At 44.4% G+C, this 24,255-nt stretch overlaps 1 protein-coding gene across 1 annotated transcript in view; it reads right to left on the bottom strand.

Annotated features, from left to right (window-relative positions):
* The window catches only part of LOC110525720 (transmembrane protein 132D), a 61,272-nt gene that overhangs the window by 7,919 nt on the left and 29,098 nt on the right, over positions 1 to 24,255 (bottom strand). Inside the window, exons 3-5 of the mRNA XM_036979718.2 lie at positions 21,396 to 21,533; positions 5,187 to 5,379; positions 541 to 684 (exon numbers count right to left, since the gene is read on the bottom strand). Of these exons, the coding sequence (XP_036835613.2) occupies positions 541 to 684; positions 5,187 to 5,379; positions 21,396 to 21,533 (475 nt within the window). The remainder of the gene's footprint in view (positions 1 to 540; positions 685 to 5,186; positions 5,380 to 21,395; positions 21,534 to 24,255) is intronic.

Here is a 24,255-nt window from a genome sequence, read left to right as displayed (position 1 = left end):
ACAGTCTCGTCTTCATATGACCTCAAATCACCTCCTTGGTTATTGGACATGTTTGTTCACCCCACAGACCTGCAAAGTACCTGTCATGGCACTGACACCTGTACAAAAAGGTCCCTATAGGAGAACCCTTTGAAGAACCCTTTTGTGTTCCACATAGAACCCTTTCCACAGAGGGTTCTACATGGAACCCAAACGTGTTCTTCCTGGAACCAAACATTTTCTGAGGACAGCCAAAGAACCTGAGAGTGTATCTAAGAGTGTATGTACAGTAAAGTTGTTTTCAGTGAAAGAAATGAAGGTGAATGTTAGAGTAGCCCCAAAACCTCTGTGTTGCAATGCTCTGTGTTTAGCAACTCTCAGTCTGACATCTTCAGGTCTACACGTTGAAGAAACACACTCTCACTTTCTTATTTGTGTGTGTTAAAGTGCCAAGTACTTCCACCACTAAGATGAGGTTTTAAAACACATACACCTTCTACACAACTGTAAATGCTAGGTACCACTGTGGCATCAAGTGGCAGGCAGCCTGCTGTACAGTACCTTCAGGATGTCCTCATCAGTGGAGCTGCAGTCGGTGAAGTCTGAGACATCAGTGACTGACCCATCCTCCTCCACAGCCACGGTCCTGACAGGCATCACCACCTTCTTCCCAGTTAGCACAGCCGTGTTCAGGATCGCTGAGTCCTAAAGGGAACACATCATCAGTCTGGCTATACACTAAGTGTACAAAACATTAGGAACACCTTCCTAATAGTGAGTTGCACCCCATTTTGCCCTCAGAACAGACTCAATTCGTTGAGGTAATGGATTCTATAAGGCATCGAAGGCATTCCACAGGCATGCTGACTCCAATGCCTCCCACAGTTGTGTCAAGTTGGCTGGATATCCTTTGGGTGTTGGACCATTCTTGATGCACACCGGAAACTGTTGAGCGTGAAAAACCCAGCAGCATTGCAGTTCTTAACACACTCAAACTGGCACCTACTAGCATACCCCGTTTAAAGGCACTTAAATATTTTGTGTTTCCCATTCACCCTCTCATTGGCACACATATACAATCCATGTCTCAATTGTCTCAAGGCTTAAAACTCCTTCTTTAACCTGTCTCCTCCCCTTCATCTACACTGATTGAAGTGGATTTAACATCAATAAGGGATCATAGCTGTCAACTGGATTTACCTGGTCAGTCTTTGTCATGGAAAGAGCATGTTTTGTACACTCGGTGTAGGTTTAATGAGATATCAGCCCACTGTAACCTCCTAACTACTGATGCTTAAGATATACAGTGCCTTCAGAAAGTAATCATACCCCTTGACTTATTCCACGTTTTGTTGTGATACAGCCTGAATTCAAAATAAATGGACTCAATTGAAAACATGTTTTCACACATTTTTACTCCTGAATTTATTTAGGCGTGCCATAACAAAGGGGTTGAATACTTATTGACTCAAGACATTTCGGCATTTCATTTTTTATTCATTTCCAAAAACATAATTCCACTTTGATATTATGGGGTATTTGTGTGAGCCAGTGACACAAAATCTCAATTTAATGAATTTTAAATTCAGGCTGTAACACAACAAAATGTGGAAAAAGACAAGGGGTTTGAATACTTTCTGAAGGCACTGTAGGCTTGTTGTATGTAGGAAACGGGAGCAGGGGAGGATTGCGTGTGGAAACATGACCTGATGTTGTGAGTTCCCATCGCTGGTAGAAATATAGATTTTGGAATTAAACTGTGATATCAAAATTCCAGAAACCACATCGGTGCCAGAAAATACAAGCAATCAGTATAAATCCTAATTTTATTAGCAATATAACTGTAGCTCCAACCAGTATTGAACAACATTCAGCAGCATAGTAATGAGTGCTAGATCAGTCTAGACCTAATGGCCCCTCTGGCCAAACATCAAATCTCCTCATGTTTGGCTCGCAGACTGAGGTCACCATCTAATCCATGATTGAGATGGACCATATCAAACAACCTAGTCTCAGAGCATTTTGTATTATTTTGTAGGTAAATCCGAGACTCTCCATTTGTATGTTATGTGTTCGTTTGTGGATGTCCATCATCCATTTTGTATGATGTGATTTAGCCAAAAGTAACATTTGTTACACATTTTCTAAATGTACAATATGTTACAAATGATGATACAAAATGATATGTTATGAATTCCAATTTGTTGTGGCTAATTTTAGCGAGCTGGCTAGTGCCAACGTTAGCTAGCTGGCTAACATTAGCTAGGCTAGGGTTTAGGGATAGGGCTTAGGGTCAAGGTTAGGAGTTAGGTTGAAGGGTTAAGGGAGAGTTAGCTAAAAGGGTTAAGGTTAGGGAAAGGGTTAGATAACATGCTAAGTAGTTGCAAAGTAGCTAAAAAGTAGTTGAAAAGTTACTAATTAGCTAAAATTCTAAGGTTGTCCGTGATGAGATTCGAACATACAACCGTTGGGTTGTGTTCGCGAGACAAATTGGTGGCAGGGTAGCCTAGTGGTTAGAGCATTGGACTAATAACTGGAAAGTTGCAAGTTCAAACCCTCAAGCTGACAAGGTACAAATCTGTCATTCTGCCCTAGAACAGGCAGTTAACCCACTGTTCCTAGGCCGTCATTGAAAATAAGAATATGTTCTTAACTGACTTGCCTAGTTAAATAAAGGTAAAAAAAACATCCACCAAACACCCTCCTTAAGTACCTCTAGTCTTATGTAATCATACATATTATACTAATTTGAGTGTCCCGGATTTCATTTACTATGTTACATATAGTCCATGAGACCAGGCTGTGTCAAATTTCAAACCAAAATCAAGTTTCCAATGCCTTTATATTTCAGTGCCTTTCAACTGTATCATATTCAAAATACTGTCTATTGTATGATACAGACAGAGTGATTCAACGACAGTCAAGGTTTTTACTGTTCTCAAACATTAATTTACAAGTACAGTGCCTTGCGAAAGTATTCGGCCCCCTTGAACTTTGCGACCTTTTGCCACATTTCAGGCTTCAAACATAAAGATATAAAACTGTATTTTTTTGTGAAGAATCAACAACAAGTGGGACACAATCATGAAGTGGAACGACATTTATTGGATATTTCAAACTTTTTTAACAAATCAAAAACTGAAAAATTCCGTGCTCACCATGACAAGTGCGGCTAGGCCCACAAAGTCTCTCTGGGTTGTGCAAAATGATTCAGCCCCTTTACTTTCAGTGCAGCAAACTCTCTCCAGAAGTTCAGTGAGGATCTCTGAATGATCCAATGTTGACCTAAATGACTAATGATGATAAACACAATCCACCTGTGTGTAATCAAGTCTCCGTATAAATGCACCTGCACTGTGATAGTCTCAGAGGTCCGTTAAAAGCGCAGAGAGCATCATGAAGAACAAGGAACACACCAGGCAGGTCCGAGATACTGTTGTGAAGAAGTTTAAAGCCGGATTTGGATACAAAAAGATTTCCCAAGCTTTAAACATCCCAAGGAGCACTGTGCAAGCGATAATATTGAAATGGAAGGAGTATCAGACCACTGCAAATCTACCAAGACCTGGCCGTCCCTCTAAACTTTCAGCTCATACAAGGAGAAGACTGAACAGAGATGCAGCCAAGAGGCCCATGATCACTCTGGATGAACTGCAGAGATCTACAGCTGAGGTGGGAGACTCTGTCCATAGGACAACAATCAGTCGTATATTGCACAAATCTGGCCTTTATGGAAGAGTGGCAAGAAGAAAGCCATTTCTTAAAGATATCCATAAAAAGTGTTGTTTAAAGTTTGCCACAAGCCACCTGGGAGACACACCAAACATGTGGAAGAAGGTGCTCTGGTCAGATGAAACCAAAATTGAACTTTTTGGCAACAATGTAAAACGTTATGTTTGGCGTAAAAGCAACACAGCTGAACACACCATCCCCACTGTCAAACATGGTGGTGGCAGCATCATGGTTTGGGCCTGCTTTTCTTCAGCAGGGACAGGGAAGATGGTTAAAATTGATGGGAAGATGGATGGAGCCAAATACAGGACCATTCTGGAGGAAAACCTGATGGAGTCTGCAAAAGACCTGAGACTGGGACGGAGATTTGTCTTCCAACAAGACAATGATCCAAAACATGAAGCAAAATCTACAATGGAATGGTTCAAAAATAAACATATCCAGGTGTTAGAATGGCCAAGTCAAAGTCCAGACCTGAATCCAATCGAGAATCTGTGGAAAGAACTGAAAACTGCTGTTCACAAATGCTCTCCATCCAACCTCACTGAGCTCGAGCTGTTTTGCAAGGAGGAATGAGAAAAAATGTCAGTCTCTCGATGTGCAAAACTGATAGAGACATACCCCAAGCGACTTACAGCTGTAATCGCAGCAAAAGGTGGCGCTACAAAGTATTAACTTAAGGGGGCTGAATAATTTTGCACGCCCAATTTTTCAGTTTTTGATTTGTTAAAAAAGTTTGAAATATCCAATAAATGTCGTTCCACTTCATGATTGTGTCCCACTTGTTGTTGATTCTTCACAAAAAAATACAGTTTTATATCTTTATGTTTGAAGCCTGAAATGTGGCAAAAGGTCGCAAAGTTCAAGGGGGCCGAATACTTTCGCAAGGCACTGTATCTATTAAATATTTTTTTTTGTAAGTAAATGGACAAACAAATGATCATAAAAGATGGAACATTTTGAAAGATATAATGTTGAAAATATTACTAGGCAGATATTGTAAATCTCCCATGAAAAGAAAATGGCTTAAAAGTCAAGGGCCTTGATTGTCGTAGCACAAAGGGCTAATGGCAGATTGGATATTGTAATGCAAATTGCTCCCACAATTTATAACATTCACTATTTAGTGACAGAGATTATATGATGGATTAATTGCAGGAGTCCTATATTAAAAGATACAACATAGAAAAATTTAAAATAGAGAAGCAGCAGTCAAAGATTGACAACCTCCTGGTAAATCATGTCACAGGCATCAATTAGCATTTCGCTACACCAGCAATAATATCTGCTAAATATGTGTATGTGACCAATACAATTTGATTTGAATGTCAAGAATACAGAGTGCATTACGTCACAGTACCCACATGCTGGAGGCCACATCCAAGACCAAACACAACATTTGCAAATGCAAATGTCACAGGGGAAAATACTATATGCATATGGATGCTAGAAATTAATTGTTAGTCCGTGCTCACCATGACAAGTGGGGCTAGGCCCACAAAGTCTCTCTGGGTTGTGTAGATCCTCATGGAACCTTCTTTCTGTCCCCCATCCCTGGTGTTTGGTGGCAACTCCAGGTGCCATGTGATCACCTGGCTGTCTGATTGGCTGCTCAGCTCCTCTACCTCAAAGTCCATCTGTAGGACCTCCAGTAGACTGCTGTCTAGCCTGAGAGAAGATAGAAGAGTCAGGATCAGACGAGGTATCTCACTGCCAGAGGAACACACTCAGCTCAAGCTATTATCTTTGATACTACATTGAATACATACAGTATGTGATTGTAGTACGGTGAGATAAACATTACAGAGGGACGGGTAGTGAGCATTTAAAAAAAAAGGAAAAGCAGGCAAGGTGGGACAGCCAAGCCCAAAGTAATCAAGGTGGCACAGCAGTGATCCTGACACATCAATCACAGAGTAAACAGAAAAAAGCGAAGCAATAAAGAACAGAAAGTGGAGGGTGGGAGGATCTGGGTTCCTCAGTCAGATATGCAATGGGACACACTATTGGCTGTTATCAATTGTGTATGCTCCAAGGACAGACTGCAAAGCATCGTCCAGGTTGCAGAGGGTCATCGGCTGCCACCTGCCCTCCATCGAGGTCCTGCATGACTGCAGGGCAAGGAAACAAGCATGGAGGCGGAGGTGTGATGATGTGGGGGTGCTTTGCTGGTGACACTGTGATTTATTTAGAATTCAAGGCACATTTAACCAGCATGGCTCCCACAGCATTCTGCAGCAATACGCCATTCTATCTGGATTGCGCTTTGTGGGACTATCATTTGTTTTTCAACAGGACAGTGACCCAAAACACACCTCTAGGCTATTTGACAAAGAAGGAGAGTGATCAAACTCTCTCAATTGTCAATATGCCTTGTATACTGTTGTGCAGGTTAGTTATCATTGTTTTAGTTTACAATGGAGCCCCTAGTTCCACTCTTTATACCCCTGATACCTCCTTTGTCCCACCCCCCACACATGCGGTGACCTCACCCATTACAACCAGCATGTCCAGAGATACAACCTCTCTCATCATCACCCAGTGCCTGGGCTTACCTCCGCTGTACCCGCACCCCACCATACCCCTGTTTGCGCATTATGCCCTGAATATATTCTACCATGCCCAGAAACCTGCTCCTCTTATTCTCTGTCCCCAACGCCCTAGGCGACCAGTTTTGATAGCCTTCAGCCGCACCCTCATACTACTCCTTCTCTGTTCCGCGGGTGATGTGGAGGTAAACCCAGGCCCTGCATGTCCCCAGGCACCCTCATTTGTTGACTTCTGTGATCGAAAAAGCCTTGGTTTCATGCACGTCAACATCAGAAGCCTCCTCCCTAAGTGTGTCTTACTCACTGCTCTAGCACACTCTGCTAACCCTGATGTCCTTGCCGTGTCTGAATCCTGGCTCAGGAAGGCCACCAAAAATTCTGAGATTTCCATACCCAACTATAACATCTTCCGTCAAGATAGAACTGCCAAAGGGGGAGGAGTTGCAGTCTACTGCAGAGATAGCCTGCAAAGTAATGTCATACTCTCCAGGTCCATACCCAAACAGTTCGAACTACTAATTTTGAAAATTACTCTCTCCAGAAATAAGTCTCTCACTGTTGCCGCCTGCTACCGACCCCCCTCAGCTCCCAGCTGTGCCCTGGACACCATTTGTGAATTGATCGCCCCCCATCTAGCTTCAGAGTTTGTTCTGTTAGGTGACCTAAACTGGGATATGCTTAACACCCCGGCAGTCCTACAATCTAAGCTAGATGCCCTCAATCTCACTCAAATCATCAAGGAACCCACCAGGTACAACCCTAACTCTGTAAACAAGGGCACCCTCATTGACGTCATCCTGACCAACTGGCCCTCCAAATACACCTCCGCTGTCTACAACCAGGATCTCAGCGATCACTGCCTCATTGCCTGTATCCGCTACGGAGCCGCAGTCAAACGACCACCCCTCATCACTGTCAAACGCTCCCTAAAACACTTCTGTGAGCAGGCCTTTCTAATCGACCTGGCCCGGGTATCCTGGAAGGACATTGACCTCATCCCGTCAGTTGAGGATGCCTGGTCTTTCTTTAAAAGTAACTTCCTCACCATTTTAGATAAGCATGCTCCGTTCAAAAAATGCAGAACTAAGAACAGATATAGCCCCTGGTTCACTCCAGACCTGACTGCCCTCGACCAGCACAAAAACATCCTGTGGCGGACTGCGCTAACATCGAATAGTCCCCGCGATATGCAACTGTTCAGGGAAGTCAGGAACCAATACACACAGTCAGTCAGGAAAGCTAAAGCCAACTTCTTCAGGCAGAAGTTTGCATCCTGTAGCTCCAACTCCAAAAAGTTCTGGGACACTGTGAAGTCCATGGAGAACAAGAGCACCTCCTCCCAGCTGCCCACTGCACTGAGACTAGGTAACATGGTCACCACCGATAAATCCATGATTATCGAAAACTTCAACAAGCATTTCTCAACGGCTGGCCATGCCTTCCGCCTGGCTACTCCAACCTCGGACAACAGCCCCCCCCCCCCCGCAGCTACTCGCCCAAGCCTCTCCAGGTTCTCCTTTACCCAAATCCAGATAGCAGATGTCCTGAAAGAGCTGCAAAACCTGGACCCGTACAAATCAGCTGGGCTGGACAATCTGGACCCTCTATTCCTGAAACTATCCGCCGCCATTGTCGCAACCCCTATTACCAGCCTGTTCAACCTCTCTTTCATATCGTCTGAGATCCCCAAGGATTGGAAAGCTGCCGCAGTCATCCCCCTCTTCAAAGGGGGCGACACCCTGGACCCAAACTGTTACAGACCTATATCCATCCTGCCCTGCCTATCTAAGGTCTTCGAAAGCCAAGTCAACAAACAGGTCACTGACCATCTTGAATCCCACCGTACCTTCTCCGCTGTGCAATCTGGTTTCCGAGCCGGTCACGGGTGTACCTCAGCCACGCTCAAGGTACTAAACGATATCATAACCGCCATCGATAAAAGACAGTACTGTGCAGCCGTCTTCATAGACCTTGCCAAGGCTTTCGACTCTGTCAATCACCGTATTCTTATCGGCAGACTCAGTAGCCTCGGTTTTTCGGATGACTGCCTTGCCTGGTTCACCAATTACTTTGCAGACAGAGTTCAGTGTGTCAAATCGGAGGGCATGCTGTCCGGTCCTCTGGCAGTCTCTATGGGGGTGCCACAGGGTTCAATTCTCGGGCCGACTCTTTTCTCTGTATATATCAATGATGTTTCTCATGCTGCGGGCGATTCCCTGATCCACCTCTACGCAGACGACACCATTCTATATACTTCCGGCCCGTCCTTGGACACTGTGCTATCTAACCTCCAAACGAGCTTCAATGCCATACAGCACTCCTTCCGTGGCCTCCAACTGCTCTTAAACGCTAGTAAAACCAAATGCATGCTTTTCAACCGTTCGCTGCCTGCACCCGCACGCCTGACCAGCATCACCACCCTGGATGGTTCCGACCTTGAATATGTGGACATCTATAAGTACCTAGGTGTCTGGCTAGACTCTAAACTCTCCTTCCAGACCCATATCAAACATCTCCAATCGAAAATCAAATCAAGAGTCGGCTTTCTATTCCGCAACAAAGCCTCCTTCACTCACGCCGCCAAACTTACCCTAGTAAAACTGACTATCCTACCGATCCTCGACTTCGGCGACGTCATCTACAAAATTGCTTCCAACACTCTACTCAGCAAACTGGATGCAGTTTATCACAGTGCCATCCGTTTTGTCACTAAAGCACCTTATACCACCCACCACTGCGACTTGTATGCTCTAGTCGGCTGGCCCTCGCTACATATTCGTCGCCAGACCCACTGGCTCCAGGTCATCTACAAGTCCATGCTAGGTAAAGCTCCGCCTTATCTCAGTTCACTGGTTACGATGGCAACACCCATCCGTAGCACGCGCTCCAGCAGGTGTATCTCACTGATCATCCCTAAAGCCAACACCTCATTTGGCCGCCTTTCGTTCCAGTTCTCTGCTGCCTGTGACTGGAACGAATTGCAAAAATCGCTGAAGTTGGAGACTTTTATCTCCCTCACCAACTTCAAACATCTGCTATCCGAGCAGCTAACCGATCGCTGCAGCTGTACATAGTCTATTGGTAAATAGCCCACCCATTTTCACCTACCTCATCCCCATACTGTTTTTATTTATTTATTTTTATTTTTCTGCTCTTTTGCACACCAATCTCTACCTGTACATAACCATCTGATCATTTATCACTCCAGTGTTAATCTGCATAATTGTAATTATTTGCCTACCTTCTCATGCCTTTTGCACACAATGTATATATAGACTCCCCTTTTTTCTACTGTGTTATTGACTTGTTAATTGTTTACTCCATGTGTAACTCTGTGTTGTCTGTTCACACTGCTATGCCTTATCTTGGCCAGGTCGCAGTTGCAAATGAGAACTTGTTCTCAACTAGCCTACCTGGTTAAATAAAGGTGAAATAAAAATAAATAAAAAAATCTAATCAAATTGTATTTGTCACATGCGCCGAATACAACAGGTTTAGTAGACCTTACAGTGAAATGCTTACTTACAAGCCCTTAAAATTTCTTTGGGATAGGGGGCGGTATTTTGACGTCCGGATGAAAAGCGGGCCCAAAGTAAACTACCTGCTACTCAGGCCCAGAAGCTAGGATCTGCATATAGTCGGTACATTTGGATAGAAAACACTCTAAAGTTTCTAAAACGGTTAAAATAATGTCCGTGAGTAAAACAGAACTGAAATGGCAGGCAAACCCCCCCCCCCCCCCAAAAAAAAAAATATCCTACCACTGGTTTCAATGACTGGCACTTTTATAATAGGGCGAAATCGTGCCCGATTGCAGTTCCTAGGGCTTCCACTAGATGTCAACAGTCTTTAGAAAGAGTTTTAGGCTGGTTTTTGGAAAAATTAGGGAGAAGAAGTCGTTTTTCACCGGACCTATCCCAAAGAAGTTTTAAACAACAATTCAGTTAACCTCTCTTGGGTAGGGGGCAGTATTTTGACGTCCGGATGAAAAGCGTGCCCAAAGTAAACTGCCTGTTACTCAGGCCCAGAAGCTAGGATATGCATATAATTGGTAGATTTGGATAGAAAACACTCTAAAACTGTTAAAATGATGTCTGAGTATAACAGAATTGATATGGCAGGCGAAACCCCGAGGACAAACCATCCCCCCCAAAACAATTCGGCCTAGCTCTATTTTCAATGGCTGTCACTTTAATTATAAGGCCAAGTCCTCCCAGATTGCAGTTCCTAGGGCTTCCACTAGATGTCAACAGTCTTCAGAAAGAGTTTCAGGCTGGTTTTAGGAAAAATGAGCCAGAAATGTTAGTTTTTCTAGGTGGCTCACATTTTGGCTGTAGTGTTTCCAAGCGTGTGGAAGAGAGTGTATTCTTTGGTATTTGTCTCCGGTAAAGACAATAATGATTCTCCGTCTTAAATTGTATTGTTTATTTACATATCAGGGTACCTAAGGTTTGATTATAAACGTTGTTTGACTTGTTTGGAAAAGTTTATTAGTAATGTTTGGGATTCATTTTGTATGCATTTTGATGGAAGGAAACTGAGGGGATTATTGACTGACGCGCGCCAGCTAAACTGAGTTTTTATGGATATAAAGAAGGACATCGTGGCGGCAGAGTAGCCTGGTGGTTAGAGCGTTGGACTAGTAACTGAAAGGTTGCAAGTTCAAATCCCTGAGCTGACAAGGTACAAATGTTGTCGTTCTGCCCCTGAACAGGCAGTTAACCCACTGTTCCTGGCCAGTCAAAATACAAATGTTGTATTAACTGACTAGCCTAGTTAAATAAAGGTAAAAATTATCAAACAAAAGGACCATTTGTGATGTAATTGGTACCTTTTGGAGTGCCAACACAAGAAGATCATCAAAGGTAAGGCATTTTTTATATCGATATTCAGACTTTTGTGTCGCACCTGCCTGGTTGAAATATGTTTTTCATGTGTTTGTATGCAGGGGGCTGTCCTCAGATAATCGCATGGTTTGCTTTCTCCGTAACTCCTTTTTTAAATCTGACACAGCGGCTGAATTAACAAGAAGTTAAGCTTTATTTTGATGTATTACACTTGTGATTTTATGAAAGTTAAATATTTATAATACTGTAGTTTGAATTTCGCGCTCTGCAATTTCACCGGATGTTGGCCATAACAAATAATTAAAGAGCAGCAGTAAAGACAGTAGCAACATTACAGTAGCAAGGCTATATACAGAGGGTACCAGAGTCAATGTGCATGGGCACTGGTTAGTTGAGGTAATTGAGGTACTATGTACATGTAGGTAGTTAAAGTGACTATGCATAGATAATAAATAGAGAGCAGCAGCAGCGTAAAGGGGGCGGGGCGGCAATGCAAATAGTCTGGGTAGCCACTTGAGTAGCTATTCATGAACCTTTTGGACCTAGATTTGGTGCTCCGGTACAGCGTGCCGTGCGGTAGAAGAGAGAACAGTGTATGACTAGGGTGGCTGGAGTTTTTGACCATTTTTGGTGCCTTCCACTGACACCGCCTGGTATAGGAGGTCCTGGATGGCAGGAAGCTTACCCTCTGTAGTGCCTTGCGGTTGAAGGCCGAGCAGTTGCAATACCAGGCTGTGATGTAACCATGCTCTCAATGGTGCAGCTGTAGAACTTGGTGCAGCTGTAGAACTCTGAGGACCCATTCCAAAGCTTTTCGGTCTCCCGAGGGGGAATAGTGTCACACTCTGATCTGTTTCACCTGTCCTTGTGATTGTCTCCACCCCCTCCAGGTGTCGCTTATTTTCCCTGGTCTATGTATCCCTGTGTTCCCTGTCTCTCTGTGCCAGTTAGTGTTATATTCAAGTCAACCAGTGTGTTTTTTCCCATGCTCAAACTTTTCTATTCTCTTCTACTAGTCCTCCCGGTTTTGACCTTTGCCTGTTTTCTGGACACCATTTCCGCATGCCTGACCATTCTGCCTGCCTTGACCTCGTGCCTGCCTGCCATTCTGTACCTCTGGATCTCTGAACTGGTTTCGACCTTTTGCCTGTCCACAACCATTCTCTTGCCTACCCCTTTTGGACTGTTAATAAACATCTTGGAGTCAAACCATCTGCCTCCTGTGTCTGCATCTGGGTCTCACCTTGTGCCCTTATAAATAGGCTTGGTCATGCCCTTTTCACAACTGTCTTGGTGTGTTTGGACCATGATAGTTTGTTGGTGATGTGGACACCAAGGAACTTGAAGCTCTCAACCTGCTCCACTACAGCCCCGTCGATCAGAATGGGGGCGGGCTCGGTCCTCCTTTTCCTGTAGTCCACAATCATCTCCTTTGTCTTATTCACTTTGATGGAGAGGTTGTTATTCTGGCACCACACGGCTATGTCTCTGACCTCCTTCCTATAGGCTGTCTCATCGTTGTTGGTGATCAGGCCTGTTGTATCATCTGCAAACTTAATGATGGTGTTGGAGTCATGCCTGGCCATGCAGTCATGAGTTAACAGGGAGTACAGGAGGGGACTGAGCACACACCCTTCAGGGGCCCCGCTGTTGATGATCAGCGTGGCAGATGTGTTGTTACCTACCCATCAAGAAGTCCAGGATCCAGTTGCAGAGGGAGGTGTTTAGTCCCAAGTTCTTATCTTAGTGATTAACTTTGAGGGCACTATGGTGTTGAACACTGAGCTGTAGTCAATGAATAGCATTCTCACATAGGTGTTCCTTTTGTCCAGGTGGGAAAGGGCAGTGTGGAGTGGAATAGAGATTGCATCATCTTAGTCCTGATTCAATCTTAGTCCTGCATTAACGCTTTGCCTGTTTGATGGTTCGTCTGAGGGCATAGCGGGATTTGTTATAAGCTTCCGGGTTATAGTCCCGCTCCTTGAAAGCGGCAGCTCTGCCCTTTAGCTCAGTGCGGATGTTGCCTGTAATCCATGGCTTCTGGTTCGGGTATGTACGTACAGTCACTGTGGGGACGACGTCATTGATGCACTTATTGATGAAGCCAGTGACTGATGTGGTGCACTCCTCAATGCCATCGGAAGAGTCCCGGAACTTATTCCAGTCTGTCCTGGAAAACAGTTTTGTAGCTTAGCATCTGCTTCATCTGACCACTTTTTTATTGACCGACTCACTGGTGGAGGAGGATAGCATTATTGGTCAGATTTGCTAAATGGAGGGCGAAGGAGAGCTTTGTATGCATCTTTGTGTGTGGAGTAAAGGTGGTCTAGAATTTGTTTCACTCTGATTGCACATTTAACATGATGGTAGAAATGAGGTAAAACGGATTTAAGTTTCCTTGCATTTAAGTCTACGGCCACTAGGAGCACCGCCTCTGGATGAGTGTTTTCCTGTTTGCTTATGGCTGTATACAGTTCATTGAGTGCGGTCTTAGTGCCAGTATCGGTTTGTGGTGGTAAATAGACCACAACAAAGAATGTAAATAGTGTGAATAGTGTGTTCTACAGCTTATCATGAGATAGTCTACCTCAGGCGTGCAAAACCTTGAGACTTCATTAGATTTCGTGCACCAGCTGTTGTTTACAAATATACATAGACCGCCACCCCTTGTCTTACCAGAGGCGGCTGTTCTATACTGCTGATACAGCGTAAAACCCGCCAGCTGTATGTTATTCATGTCGTCGTTTTGCCACGACTCGCAGAAACATAAGATATTACAGTTTTTTATGTCCCGTTGGTAGGATCGTAGTTAGTCTATTTCATTATCCAATGGTTGTACTTTGGCTAATGGTGCTGCATCAGATGACCTGGCCTCCACAATCACCCGCCCTCATCCCAATTGAGATGGTGTGGGATGAGTTGTCATCAAGGCAAAGGGTGGCTACTTTGAAGAATATAAAATATAAAATATATTTTGATTTGTTTAACACGTGTTTGGTTACTACATGATTCCGTATGTGTTATTTCAATATTTGATATATTCACTATTATTCTACAAAGTAGAACATAGTAAAAATAAAGAAAAACTGTTGAATGAGTAGGTGTGTCCGGACTTTTGACTGGTACTGTATTCATACTGATATTGTAAAATTGCACAACCACTGTATATCCACTGCTCATCCTCTTATAGCTCTATGCTCACTCACCCTAGTTGTATATAATGTATGTATACTTTGTTTAAACTTCCCTGTCTGTATTTAATCTCTAAATGTTGTCAATCACTAGCAGCACCATATCACCAAATAAAATTTGGAGTGTATGTAAATGTACTTGGTGAATAAAGGTGATTCTGATTCTGAAGCGTTGTTTTAACCGAGGAGGAAAAACAGGAGGAATCCAGTTTATTAACCCTAACCTTGCCTCTGTGATAGACTTCACTGCATTGTAAAAGCTTATGTCTTACATGTACCGTATGTTTAGTATAATAAACAACATCAGCATTGTCAAAGTGACTTCCTACACATGCCTAATAAGAAAACAACTAATTTATGATTCTGTTGTTTTTTTCAGTCTGTTTTAATATCCAATAATTACTTATTTCCTTGGTCTTTTGTTCTTCATCAAAATAACAACAAAACACTTCAGCTTCTCACCGTCAGTAGCATAAAACAAGATTATCCACAGAGGGTGTCATTTAATATTCTTTCCCACATTAATGTCCTGTTATTGTAAAGTAATCACATTGTTTGTGCACATGTAAGGTATGACTAGCTGAGCATGTCAAATGAGCATCAGGGATTTGATTGTGAGACAGATTAATGAGATGCACAATCTCTCGGCTCCACTGAAACCTATTACCCCTGAACAGACACACATGTCACTGCAGGCGTCAGGCTGAAGGAGAATGCATGCATGGGCTAAATAGGATAGATAGCTTGTAGCAGCAAAGTTCTCTGATAGCCTGATCCTCTCATTGTATATGATAAAGCCTTGAATAGGACTTGGATAGGATCCCCTCTAATCTGATGAATCGGTTCAAAGTCTCTAAAGCGAAACATCTTTAAAGCATTACTGAAAGTGTTCGGCCTGTTTTAACTGACAGTACTTTAGATCATCATAAACATGGGGATTTACAAGAATGGGTAAGTGCAGTGATGGGTTTAGACAGCTTTTAACTATGGACTTTGAACTCGGAGTCAAGTGAGGTGCAATGAATTCATGAGATCTCCCTTGACTTCTAATATTAAGCAGCTGGAATATTGCACAATTTGCACAGCTGGAACATTGACTATAAAGAATATCCATCCTATCCCAAGCCCTATCCCTGTGAAACACACTACTGAATAGGACCACATCCACTCACTCTCAAGTAAGACAGTCCTGTATCTGGCACACACCCTCCCTTCGCCACATCAAACACTTACACACAACCAACTGTCAAATATTTTCAAATGTACTGTGTGTGTCCCTTCAAAGCCAAATGCAAGCACAAAGCTACTTCTGATGAGTTCTCTATCATTTATTCTCTAAGAGCTTTTTAAGTTCTGCACAACACATGAAAAGACGTAACAAGAGAGATTTACTGTAATTGAATCATCTTAGAATATTGCACAAAAACACACCGAAACACAAACCAACTGTAACAGTGTTTTAGTCAAGTATCAAAACTGTAACGGTTTTCGTCTTCATACGAAGGAGAGTCGGACCAAAATGCAGCGTGTCGATTGCGATTCATGTTTAATGAAAAAAAACACACTAAACACAAACACTACAAAAACAATAAACGTAACGAAAACCTAAACAGCCTATCTGGTGAAAACACATAGACAGGAACAATCACCCACAAACACACAGTGAAACCCAGGCTACCTAAATATGGTTCCCAATCAGAGACAATGACTAACACCTGCCTCTGATTGAGAACCATATCAGGCCAGACATAGAAATAGACAAACAAGACATCCAACATAGAATGCCCACCCAGATCACACCCTGACCAATCAAAACATAGAAAATACAAAGTAAACTATGGTCAGGGCGTGACAGTACCCCCCCCCCCCAAGGTGCGGACTCCGGCCGCAAAACCTGAACCTATAGGGGAGGGTCTGGGTGGGCATCTGTCCGCGGTGGCGGCTCTGGCGCTGGACGTGGACCCCACTCCATGACAGTTTTAATCCCCCTCCTAAACGTCCCTAAATAGGTTACCCACCACAATGATAACATGGGACAGAGGGACAGCTCGGGACAGAGGTAACTCGGGACAGATGGGTAGCTCAGCACTGAGAGGAAGCTCAGCACTGAGAAGAAGCTCAGCACTGAGAGGAAGCCCAGGCAGGTAGTAGAAACTACCAGAACCTGGCTGGCTGGCGGTTTCAGCAGATCCTGGTCGACTAGCGGATCTGGAAGAATCTGGTCGACTGGCGGATCTGGGAGAATCTGGTCGACTGGCGGATCTGGGAGAATCTGGTCGACTGGCGGATCTGGGAGAATCTGGTCGACTGGCAGATCTGAGAGAGTCTGGACGACTGGCAGATCTGAGAGAGTCTGGACGACTGGCAGATCTGAGAGAGTCTGGACGACTGGCAGATCTGAGAGAGTCTGGACGACTGGCAGATCTGAGAGAGTCTGGACGACTGGCAGATCTGGAAGAGTCTGGTCGACTGGCAGATCTGGAAGAGTCTGGTCGACTGGCAGATCTGGAAGAGTCTGGTCGACTGGCAGATCTGGAAGAGTCTGGTCGACTGGCAGATCTGGAAGAGTCTGGTCGACTGGCAGATCTGGAAGAGTCTGGTCGACTGGCAGATCTGGAAGAGTCTGGACGACTGGCAGATCTGGAAGAGTCTGGACGACTGGCAGATCTGGAAGAGTCTGGACGACTGGCAGATCTGGAAGAGTCTGGACGACTGGCAGATCTGGAAGAGTCTGGACGACGGGCAGATCTGGAAGAGTCTGGTCGACTGGCAGATCTGGAAGAGTCTGGTCGACTGGCAGATCTGGAAGAGTCTGGACGACTGGCAGATCTGGAAGAGTCTGGACGACTGGCAGATCTGGAAGAGTCTGGACGACTGGCAGATCTGGAAGAGTCTGGTCGACACAGACTGGCAGCTCTGGCTGCTCCATGCTGACTGACTGCTCCATGCTGACTGGCAGCTCTGGCTGCTCCATGCTGACTGGCTGCTCCATGCTGACTGGCAGCTCTGGCTGCTCCATGCTGACTGGCTGCTCTGGCTGCTCCATGCTGACTGGCTGCTCCATGCTGACTGGCTGCTCCATGCTGACTGGTGGCCCTGGCTGCTCCATGCTGACTGGCGGCCCTGGCTGCTCCATGCTGACTGGCGGCCCTGGCTGCTCCATGCTAACTGGCAGCTCTGGCGGCTCCTTGCAGACTGGCAGCTCTGGCGGCTCCTTGCAGACTGGCAGCTTTGGCGGCATCCTGCAGACAGGCAGCTCTGGCGGCTCCTTGCAGACTGGCAGCTCTATGCAGACTGGCAGCTCCTTGCAGACTGGCAGCTCCTTGCTAACTGGCAGCTCTATGCTAACTGGCAGCTCTATGCTAACTGGCAGCTCTATGCTAACTGGCAGCTCTATGCTAACTGGCAGCTCTATGCTAACTGGCAGCTCTATGCTAACTGGCAGTTCTGAACAGGCGGGAGACTCCGGCAGCGCTGTAGAGAAGGAAGGCTCTAACAGCGCTAAACAGGCGGGAGACTCCGACAGCGCTGGAGAGGAGGAGGGCTCCGACAGCGCTGGACAGGTGAGGCGCACTGTAGGCCTGATGCGTGGTGCTGGCACTGGTGGTACTGGGCCGAGGACACGCACAGGAAGCCTGGTACGGGGAGCTGCTACCGGAGGGCTGGGGTGTGGAGGTGGTACTGGAAAAACCGGACCGTGCAGGCGCACTGGAGCTCTTGAGCACCGAGCCTGCCCAACCTTACCTGGTTGAATGCTCACGGTCGCCCTGCCAGTGCGGCGAGGTGGAATAGCCCGCACTGGACTATGCAGGCGAACCGGAGACACCGAGCGCAAGGCTGGTGCCATGTAAACCGGCCCAAGGAGACGCACTGGGGACCAGCTGCGTAGAGCCGGCTTCATGGCATTAGGCTCGACGCTCAATCTAGCCCGGCAGACACGCGGAGCTGGAATATACCGCACCGGGCTATGCACCCGCACTGGAGACACCGTGCGCACCACTGCATAACACGGTGCCTGTCCGGTCTCTCTAGCCCCCCGGTAAGCACAGGGAGTCTGCCCAGGTCTCCTACCTGGCATAGCCATACTCCCTGTTAGCCCCCCCCCCAAGAAATTTTTGGGGCTGCCTCTCAGGCTTCCATCCGCGTCGCCGTGCTGCCTTCTCATACCAGCGCCTCTCTGCTTTCACCGCCTCCATTCTACGGTAACCTTCCTCGCACTGCTCCAGCGAATCCCAGGCGGGCTCCGGCACTCTCCCTGGGTCGGCCGCCCACCTGTCGATCTCCTCCCAAGTAGTATACTCCATACTGTACTCCTCCTTGGGCTGTTCCTGTTGTTTCTTCTCCCGCTGCACCTTAGTGCGGCTACACTCCCCTGGTTTAGCCCAGGGTCCTCTCCCGTCGAGGATTTCCTCCCATGTCCAGAAATCCTTATTGCGCTTCTCCTCGCGCTGCTCCTGCCTGTTGACACGCTGCTTGGTCCGTTGGTGGTGGGTGATTCTGTAACGGTTTTCGTCTTCATACGAAGGAGAGTCGGACCAAAATGCAGCGTGTCGATTGCGATTCATGTTTAATGAAAAAAAACACACTAAACACAAACACTACAAAAACAATAAACGTAACGAAAACCTAAACAGCCTATCTGGTGAAAACACATAGACAGGAACAATCACCCACAAACACACAGTGAAACCCAGGCTACCTAAATATGGTTCCCAATCAGAGACAATGACTAACACCTGCCTCTGATTGAGAACCATATCAGGCCAGACATAGAAATAGACAAACAAGACATCCAACATAGAATGCCCACCCAGATCACACCCTGACCAATCAAAACATAGAAAATACAAAGTAAACTATGGTCAGGGCGTGACAAAAACAAGATGTGCAAGGGGGTCTCTATCCCCTAAAGTATACATTAAAACAGATTTTGCTGTTTTAATCTGGCATTACAGTGAAAAGGGGGACACCATTATAGCCTTCTGTCATTCTTGTGGGTGAAGCAGTGAAGTACTCCAAACCCCAGATTATTAAAGGGACAGCACTCTCACTAAGTGGCCATCTTAAATCTGATGCAATGTATTGTCAAACAGAGGATAAAAACATTGTTAATATCCAGATAGCCGCATAAACACTCACAGTGTGTTAGGAAGCTAAGAGCCAAAGTCCATAAAAAACCAAAGAGGTGTGACATTAGACAGCCCCTGCAGGGGGTCTAGTAAGTTAAATTACATTTTAAGATGGATTATCCCAAACAAACTATTCTTCATCCACAAATATGTTCACAAAAACCTGTTCGATAAAGAATGGAATAATCCCCATCACATGGGGAAAACAAGAAAATGAGGCCAACCCAATAATAACTTCCTTTTACCAGGTCAGTGTTTCTATCACTCCGTGCTTATCAGTGTGAAGTGTATCCTGCTTGCCACGCTCAATGCAATCATGGACGCCATAATGCTCCAATTAAAATGACAAACTACAAAGATGTCCCACCTTTAAATTCACATGAACATCTCATAGGCTATAAATACCTGGGGCCACAGCAGATCATAAAGGTCAGCCAAGTCACAGAGTTGGTCAATTACATGGAATGTCAATGGAAGGTCCTGTTCCTTCATGGACAGGTTCCTAAATCTGGTCTATTGTCCAGAACTCCAAGGTAAATTGTCCTCAAGCAAGGTAAAGGTTACACTTCAGAAAGAGCACCATGACTCCAGATGTCTTTGTGACAGCAGCAATGGTACCAGAAACAGATCCCACAGGCTTCTAGGAACGGAAGAGGTATTAACAAAGCCACATATTCACATTGACTGGGCACACTCATGTTTAATTAATTGTTAATAATAATAATTGTTTAGTATTTGCCAAAGGTTTTAGCAACATACTGTAAAGGAGACAGAAACACTTTAATATACTGAAAAGGGAAGATAAATACTTTTTAAAATCCTTTATTTAACTAGGCAAGTCAGTTAAGAACAAATTCGTATTTACAATGACGGCCTACTACCGACACTGGGCCAATTGCGCAGCCCTATGGGACTCCCAATCACAGCCAGATGTGATGCAGCCTGGATTCAAACCAGGTACTACAGTGACACCTCTTGCACTGAGATGCAGTGTCTTAGACCACTGCACCACTCGGGAGCCCTTCATGTGAACTATACACAAAACAATAAAAACACCGTCCTAACATTAAGAACCCCCCCCCCCCCCCCCCCCCCCACCCACCACCACCACCACCACCACCACCCACCCACTCTTTGTTAAGAGTGAAAAACCCAGCAGTGTTGGAGTTCTTGACACAAACCGGTGTCAGGAACGTCAAGAATGCATGGCACCTACTACCCTACCCCGTTCAAAGGCACTGTAAATATTTTGTCACCATCTGAATGGCACACATACAAAATCCATGTCTCAATTGTCTCAAGGCTTAAAAATCCTTCTTTAACCTGTCTCCTCCCCTTCATCTACACTGATTGAAGTGGATTTAACAAGTGACTTCAATAAGAGATCCTAGCTATCACCTGGATTCATCTGGTCAGTCTATGTCATGGAAAGAGCAAGTGTCCTTAATGTTTTGTACACTCAATATAGATAAGCAATTAGAGACTTCCAGAGATTTTCTTACAGACGTAGCACTACTTAATGACTTGCGAGGACAGTGGCCTCTTTAAGAAGCAGATTTACTTAAGCTTTTCTCAGCAGTAGACCTGTGCTTGTATAGCATAAGATTTCTTCTCAGGTCAGATAGCCTAAGCCCCAGTCAAAATGCCATCGTGTGTGAGTGCTATTTATTCTGAGTCGTTAGCCTACTCATTGTATCACATATGCAAACTATTTTCAACTTACTCAGGCAAAATGGAAGTAACTAACCCTCTGTATCATGTACACTACTATTAAAATGAATTAACTAACAAACCCATGACATTAACACCTTATAGAGTACAGTAATGTTTATTCAAGAGTATGTGTACAGCTGTCTATGAGCAGCCATATTTGAAGGGTCCAGCCAATGGTTGAACACATAGTGGGTTTAACGGCGTTCGCTGATAGTATATTGGGGGGGGATTGTTGTGTATGTTCAGCAGACTTGCCTTTTTCCAGGTATGGCAGATTTCCTCTGACAAACAACAGCGATGGTGCCATCCGCTCCAGAGTCCAGCGTGATGTCCCACAACAACGAGTTACTGGGTGTTGCTGTGCGAAACGACACTCCTTTTTTTACAATCGCTCTAACAATGGAGACAATAAAAAGAGAGACAGGAATAAGACACATGTTAAACAAACCAAGGTAACTAGAAAGTAAACTCTAAATCCTACACCTAGCAGTAAGTCCAATGGACATGGCTAACATGATGTTGGCTCCCATAGCTTGGGGCCTTGAAATGATTCATTCCTAAGACCTTCAGTCAATCAGAGTCCACTTTGCTCATAGCAAAGCCCTGCAATTTAAGAGGATTGGGCAAATCCCTGGGGATAGGTTTCAATAGACTGAGGAAAAATGCATTTTGAATGTTTAGTATTCCTCATATACTATGGGCCTCTTTGTTCCTGATTCGTACACAAATTATTCATGGTGTACTAATGGCTTGTTGGCCTGCTGGCCTCTCATTTGTAAATGATAAGCATTATCTAATGCAGCTGAACACTTACACTGTTCCAGTAGACAGCCACACTAGGGAGCTGAATGCTAATTCAAACATTACCCTGCAATTAATGACTAGTGTAAAAGGTCCTACAAGGGACTTAGTGTAGCGTAAGAGTGGAGGTAGGTTAGATATATACTATGGATATATACATCCATAGTGTTGTGCAGGAGAGGCATCCCACTGTCCATCCTCTGACACTGTACAGGATTACAACACCGCACTCATTTGTCTCTCTCTAGAGCCATTCAAAGCATGTTTCCATAACAATTGAGCACCACCAAGTTGTTTCTTCATAAAATATTATTATAGTGCTGAATATTATCACTATAGTAGGGTGATTGCTCACAAAACTAGAACCAAAAAGATTTTGGGGATTTTCAAAAACTGTAATCAATAGAAGGAACCTTTGGTGGAAGTATTGTTGACATACAGTATATTTGACATTTGTATCTTAAAGCATAATTGAGAAATAATTTATTGAAGTTGAAACATTTGTGACATTTTGGCCTTACTCAGGCCTCCTTTAAGACTATGTTAAAAAGAAAAATGCTATTGCAACCTCTTTGCAATAAGGAATTGAGACCAAAAGCTCAAGAGAAGTTTCAAGGATACAGTCAGGTAGCAACACATCTGCCACGCTGATCCTCAACACTGGAGCTCCCCAGGGGTGCGTGCTCAGTCCCCTCCTGTACTCCCTGTTCACCCACGACTGCATGGCCAGGCACGACTCCAACACCATCATTAATTTTGCAGACGACACAACAGTGGTAGGCCTGATTACCGACAACGACGAGACAGCCTATAGGGAGGAGGTCAGAGACCTGGCCGGGTGGTGCCAGAATAACAACCTATCCCTCAACTTAACCAAGACTAAGGAGATGATTGTGGACTACAGGAAAAGGAGGAACGAGCACGCCCCCATTCTCATCGACGGGGCTGTAGTGGAGCAGGTTGAGAGCTTCAAGTTCCTTGGTGTCCACATCAACAACAAACTAGAATGGTCCAAACACACCAAGACAGAGATCCTCAAAAGGTTCTACAGAAGCAACATCACTGCCTGTATCACTGCCTGGTACGGTAACTGCTCGGCCTCTGACCGCAAGGCACTACAGAGGGTAGTGTGTACGGCCCAGTACATCACTGGGGTTAAGCTGCCTGCCATCCAGAACCTCTACACCAGGCGGTGTCAGAGGAAGGCCCTAAAAATGGTCAAAGGCCCCAGCTATTTGCATTGTGTCCCGCCACCCACCACCCCCAACCCCTCTTTTACGTTACGCTATTTTGTTAGAAGAAAATAAATCAACAAATAAATAAACATTTTCAATATATTGTTGCACTGTATACTCTACGGGCATTTCAAAGCTCCAGAGTGGGATCTCTGCTACTTTTAGAGTTATGCTCCAATTTGTAAGCATTACCAAAAGAGTGAACTTGAAAATGGATTCAAAATGGTCGCTCTCTGCTGGTAAAAAGATGGCTGTAATTGGTTACGTTGGCTACTATGCTAATTTATCTGTTTAAAACAGCCATATATGTTAAACTAGCAGAGATCCCACTTTAGAATTTTGGAGTACCTGTAGTATATTATGTTTGACAATGTATATATATTTAAATAAAATCAAAATTCAAAATTGTATATTTTCAATATTCATGTTTATATTTGTCAATATTCATAAAATAAAGTAGGAAAATTGTTATTAAATTCAAAATACTACTCATATTACAGAGCAAGCGGTAAAGCTTCATATGACACCAACAGATCAATCATTATGGAGCCTTAAGGAGGCCTGGGTATGGCCAAAATGTCACAAAACAATTAATCATAATCAACAAATCATAATTTCTCAATTATGCTTTAAGATACAAATGTCAAATATGAATGAAAGTTATTGAAAATCCCCAAAATCATGGTCTTTTTAAAATGTATTTTTACCCCAGCTAACAATTTTAGGGAGAAAGAACGTTTTTGTAATGTTTCTCATAATGTTCCACTAATGTTTGAGTGTCCATGTTTCTGTTAGTTAGGGGAACATTATATCTATGTTAGCAAAAACCTTCTGAGAAACTTTATAGCATGTTCTGGTGTTAAAGTTAGAACATTATCTTAATGTAAAGCAAAATATACCTAGAGCGTGGTTACACTGTTCTCAGAACATGCAACATTAATGTTGTAGATTAGTTTTATGGGACATGTCCAGTTAGGGGGTTAGGAGAATATCCCATCCACATTCCACCAAACATACACAGAACATTGTTGCCATGTTCTCACAATATGATATATTAATGTTCTAGACATGTTTCGTGG

The sequence above is a fragment of the Oncorhynchus mykiss genome, chromosome 6 (genome assembly GCF_057628025.1).
Source record: "Oncorhynchus mykiss isolate SJ-2025 chromosome 6, ASM5762802v1, whole genome shotgun sequence".
Classification (NCBI taxonomy): domain Eukaryota; kingdom Metazoa; phylum Chordata; class Actinopteri; order Salmoniformes; family Salmonidae; genus Oncorhynchus; species Oncorhynchus mykiss.
This window is presented reverse-complemented; position numbering and strand designations above follow the sequence as displayed.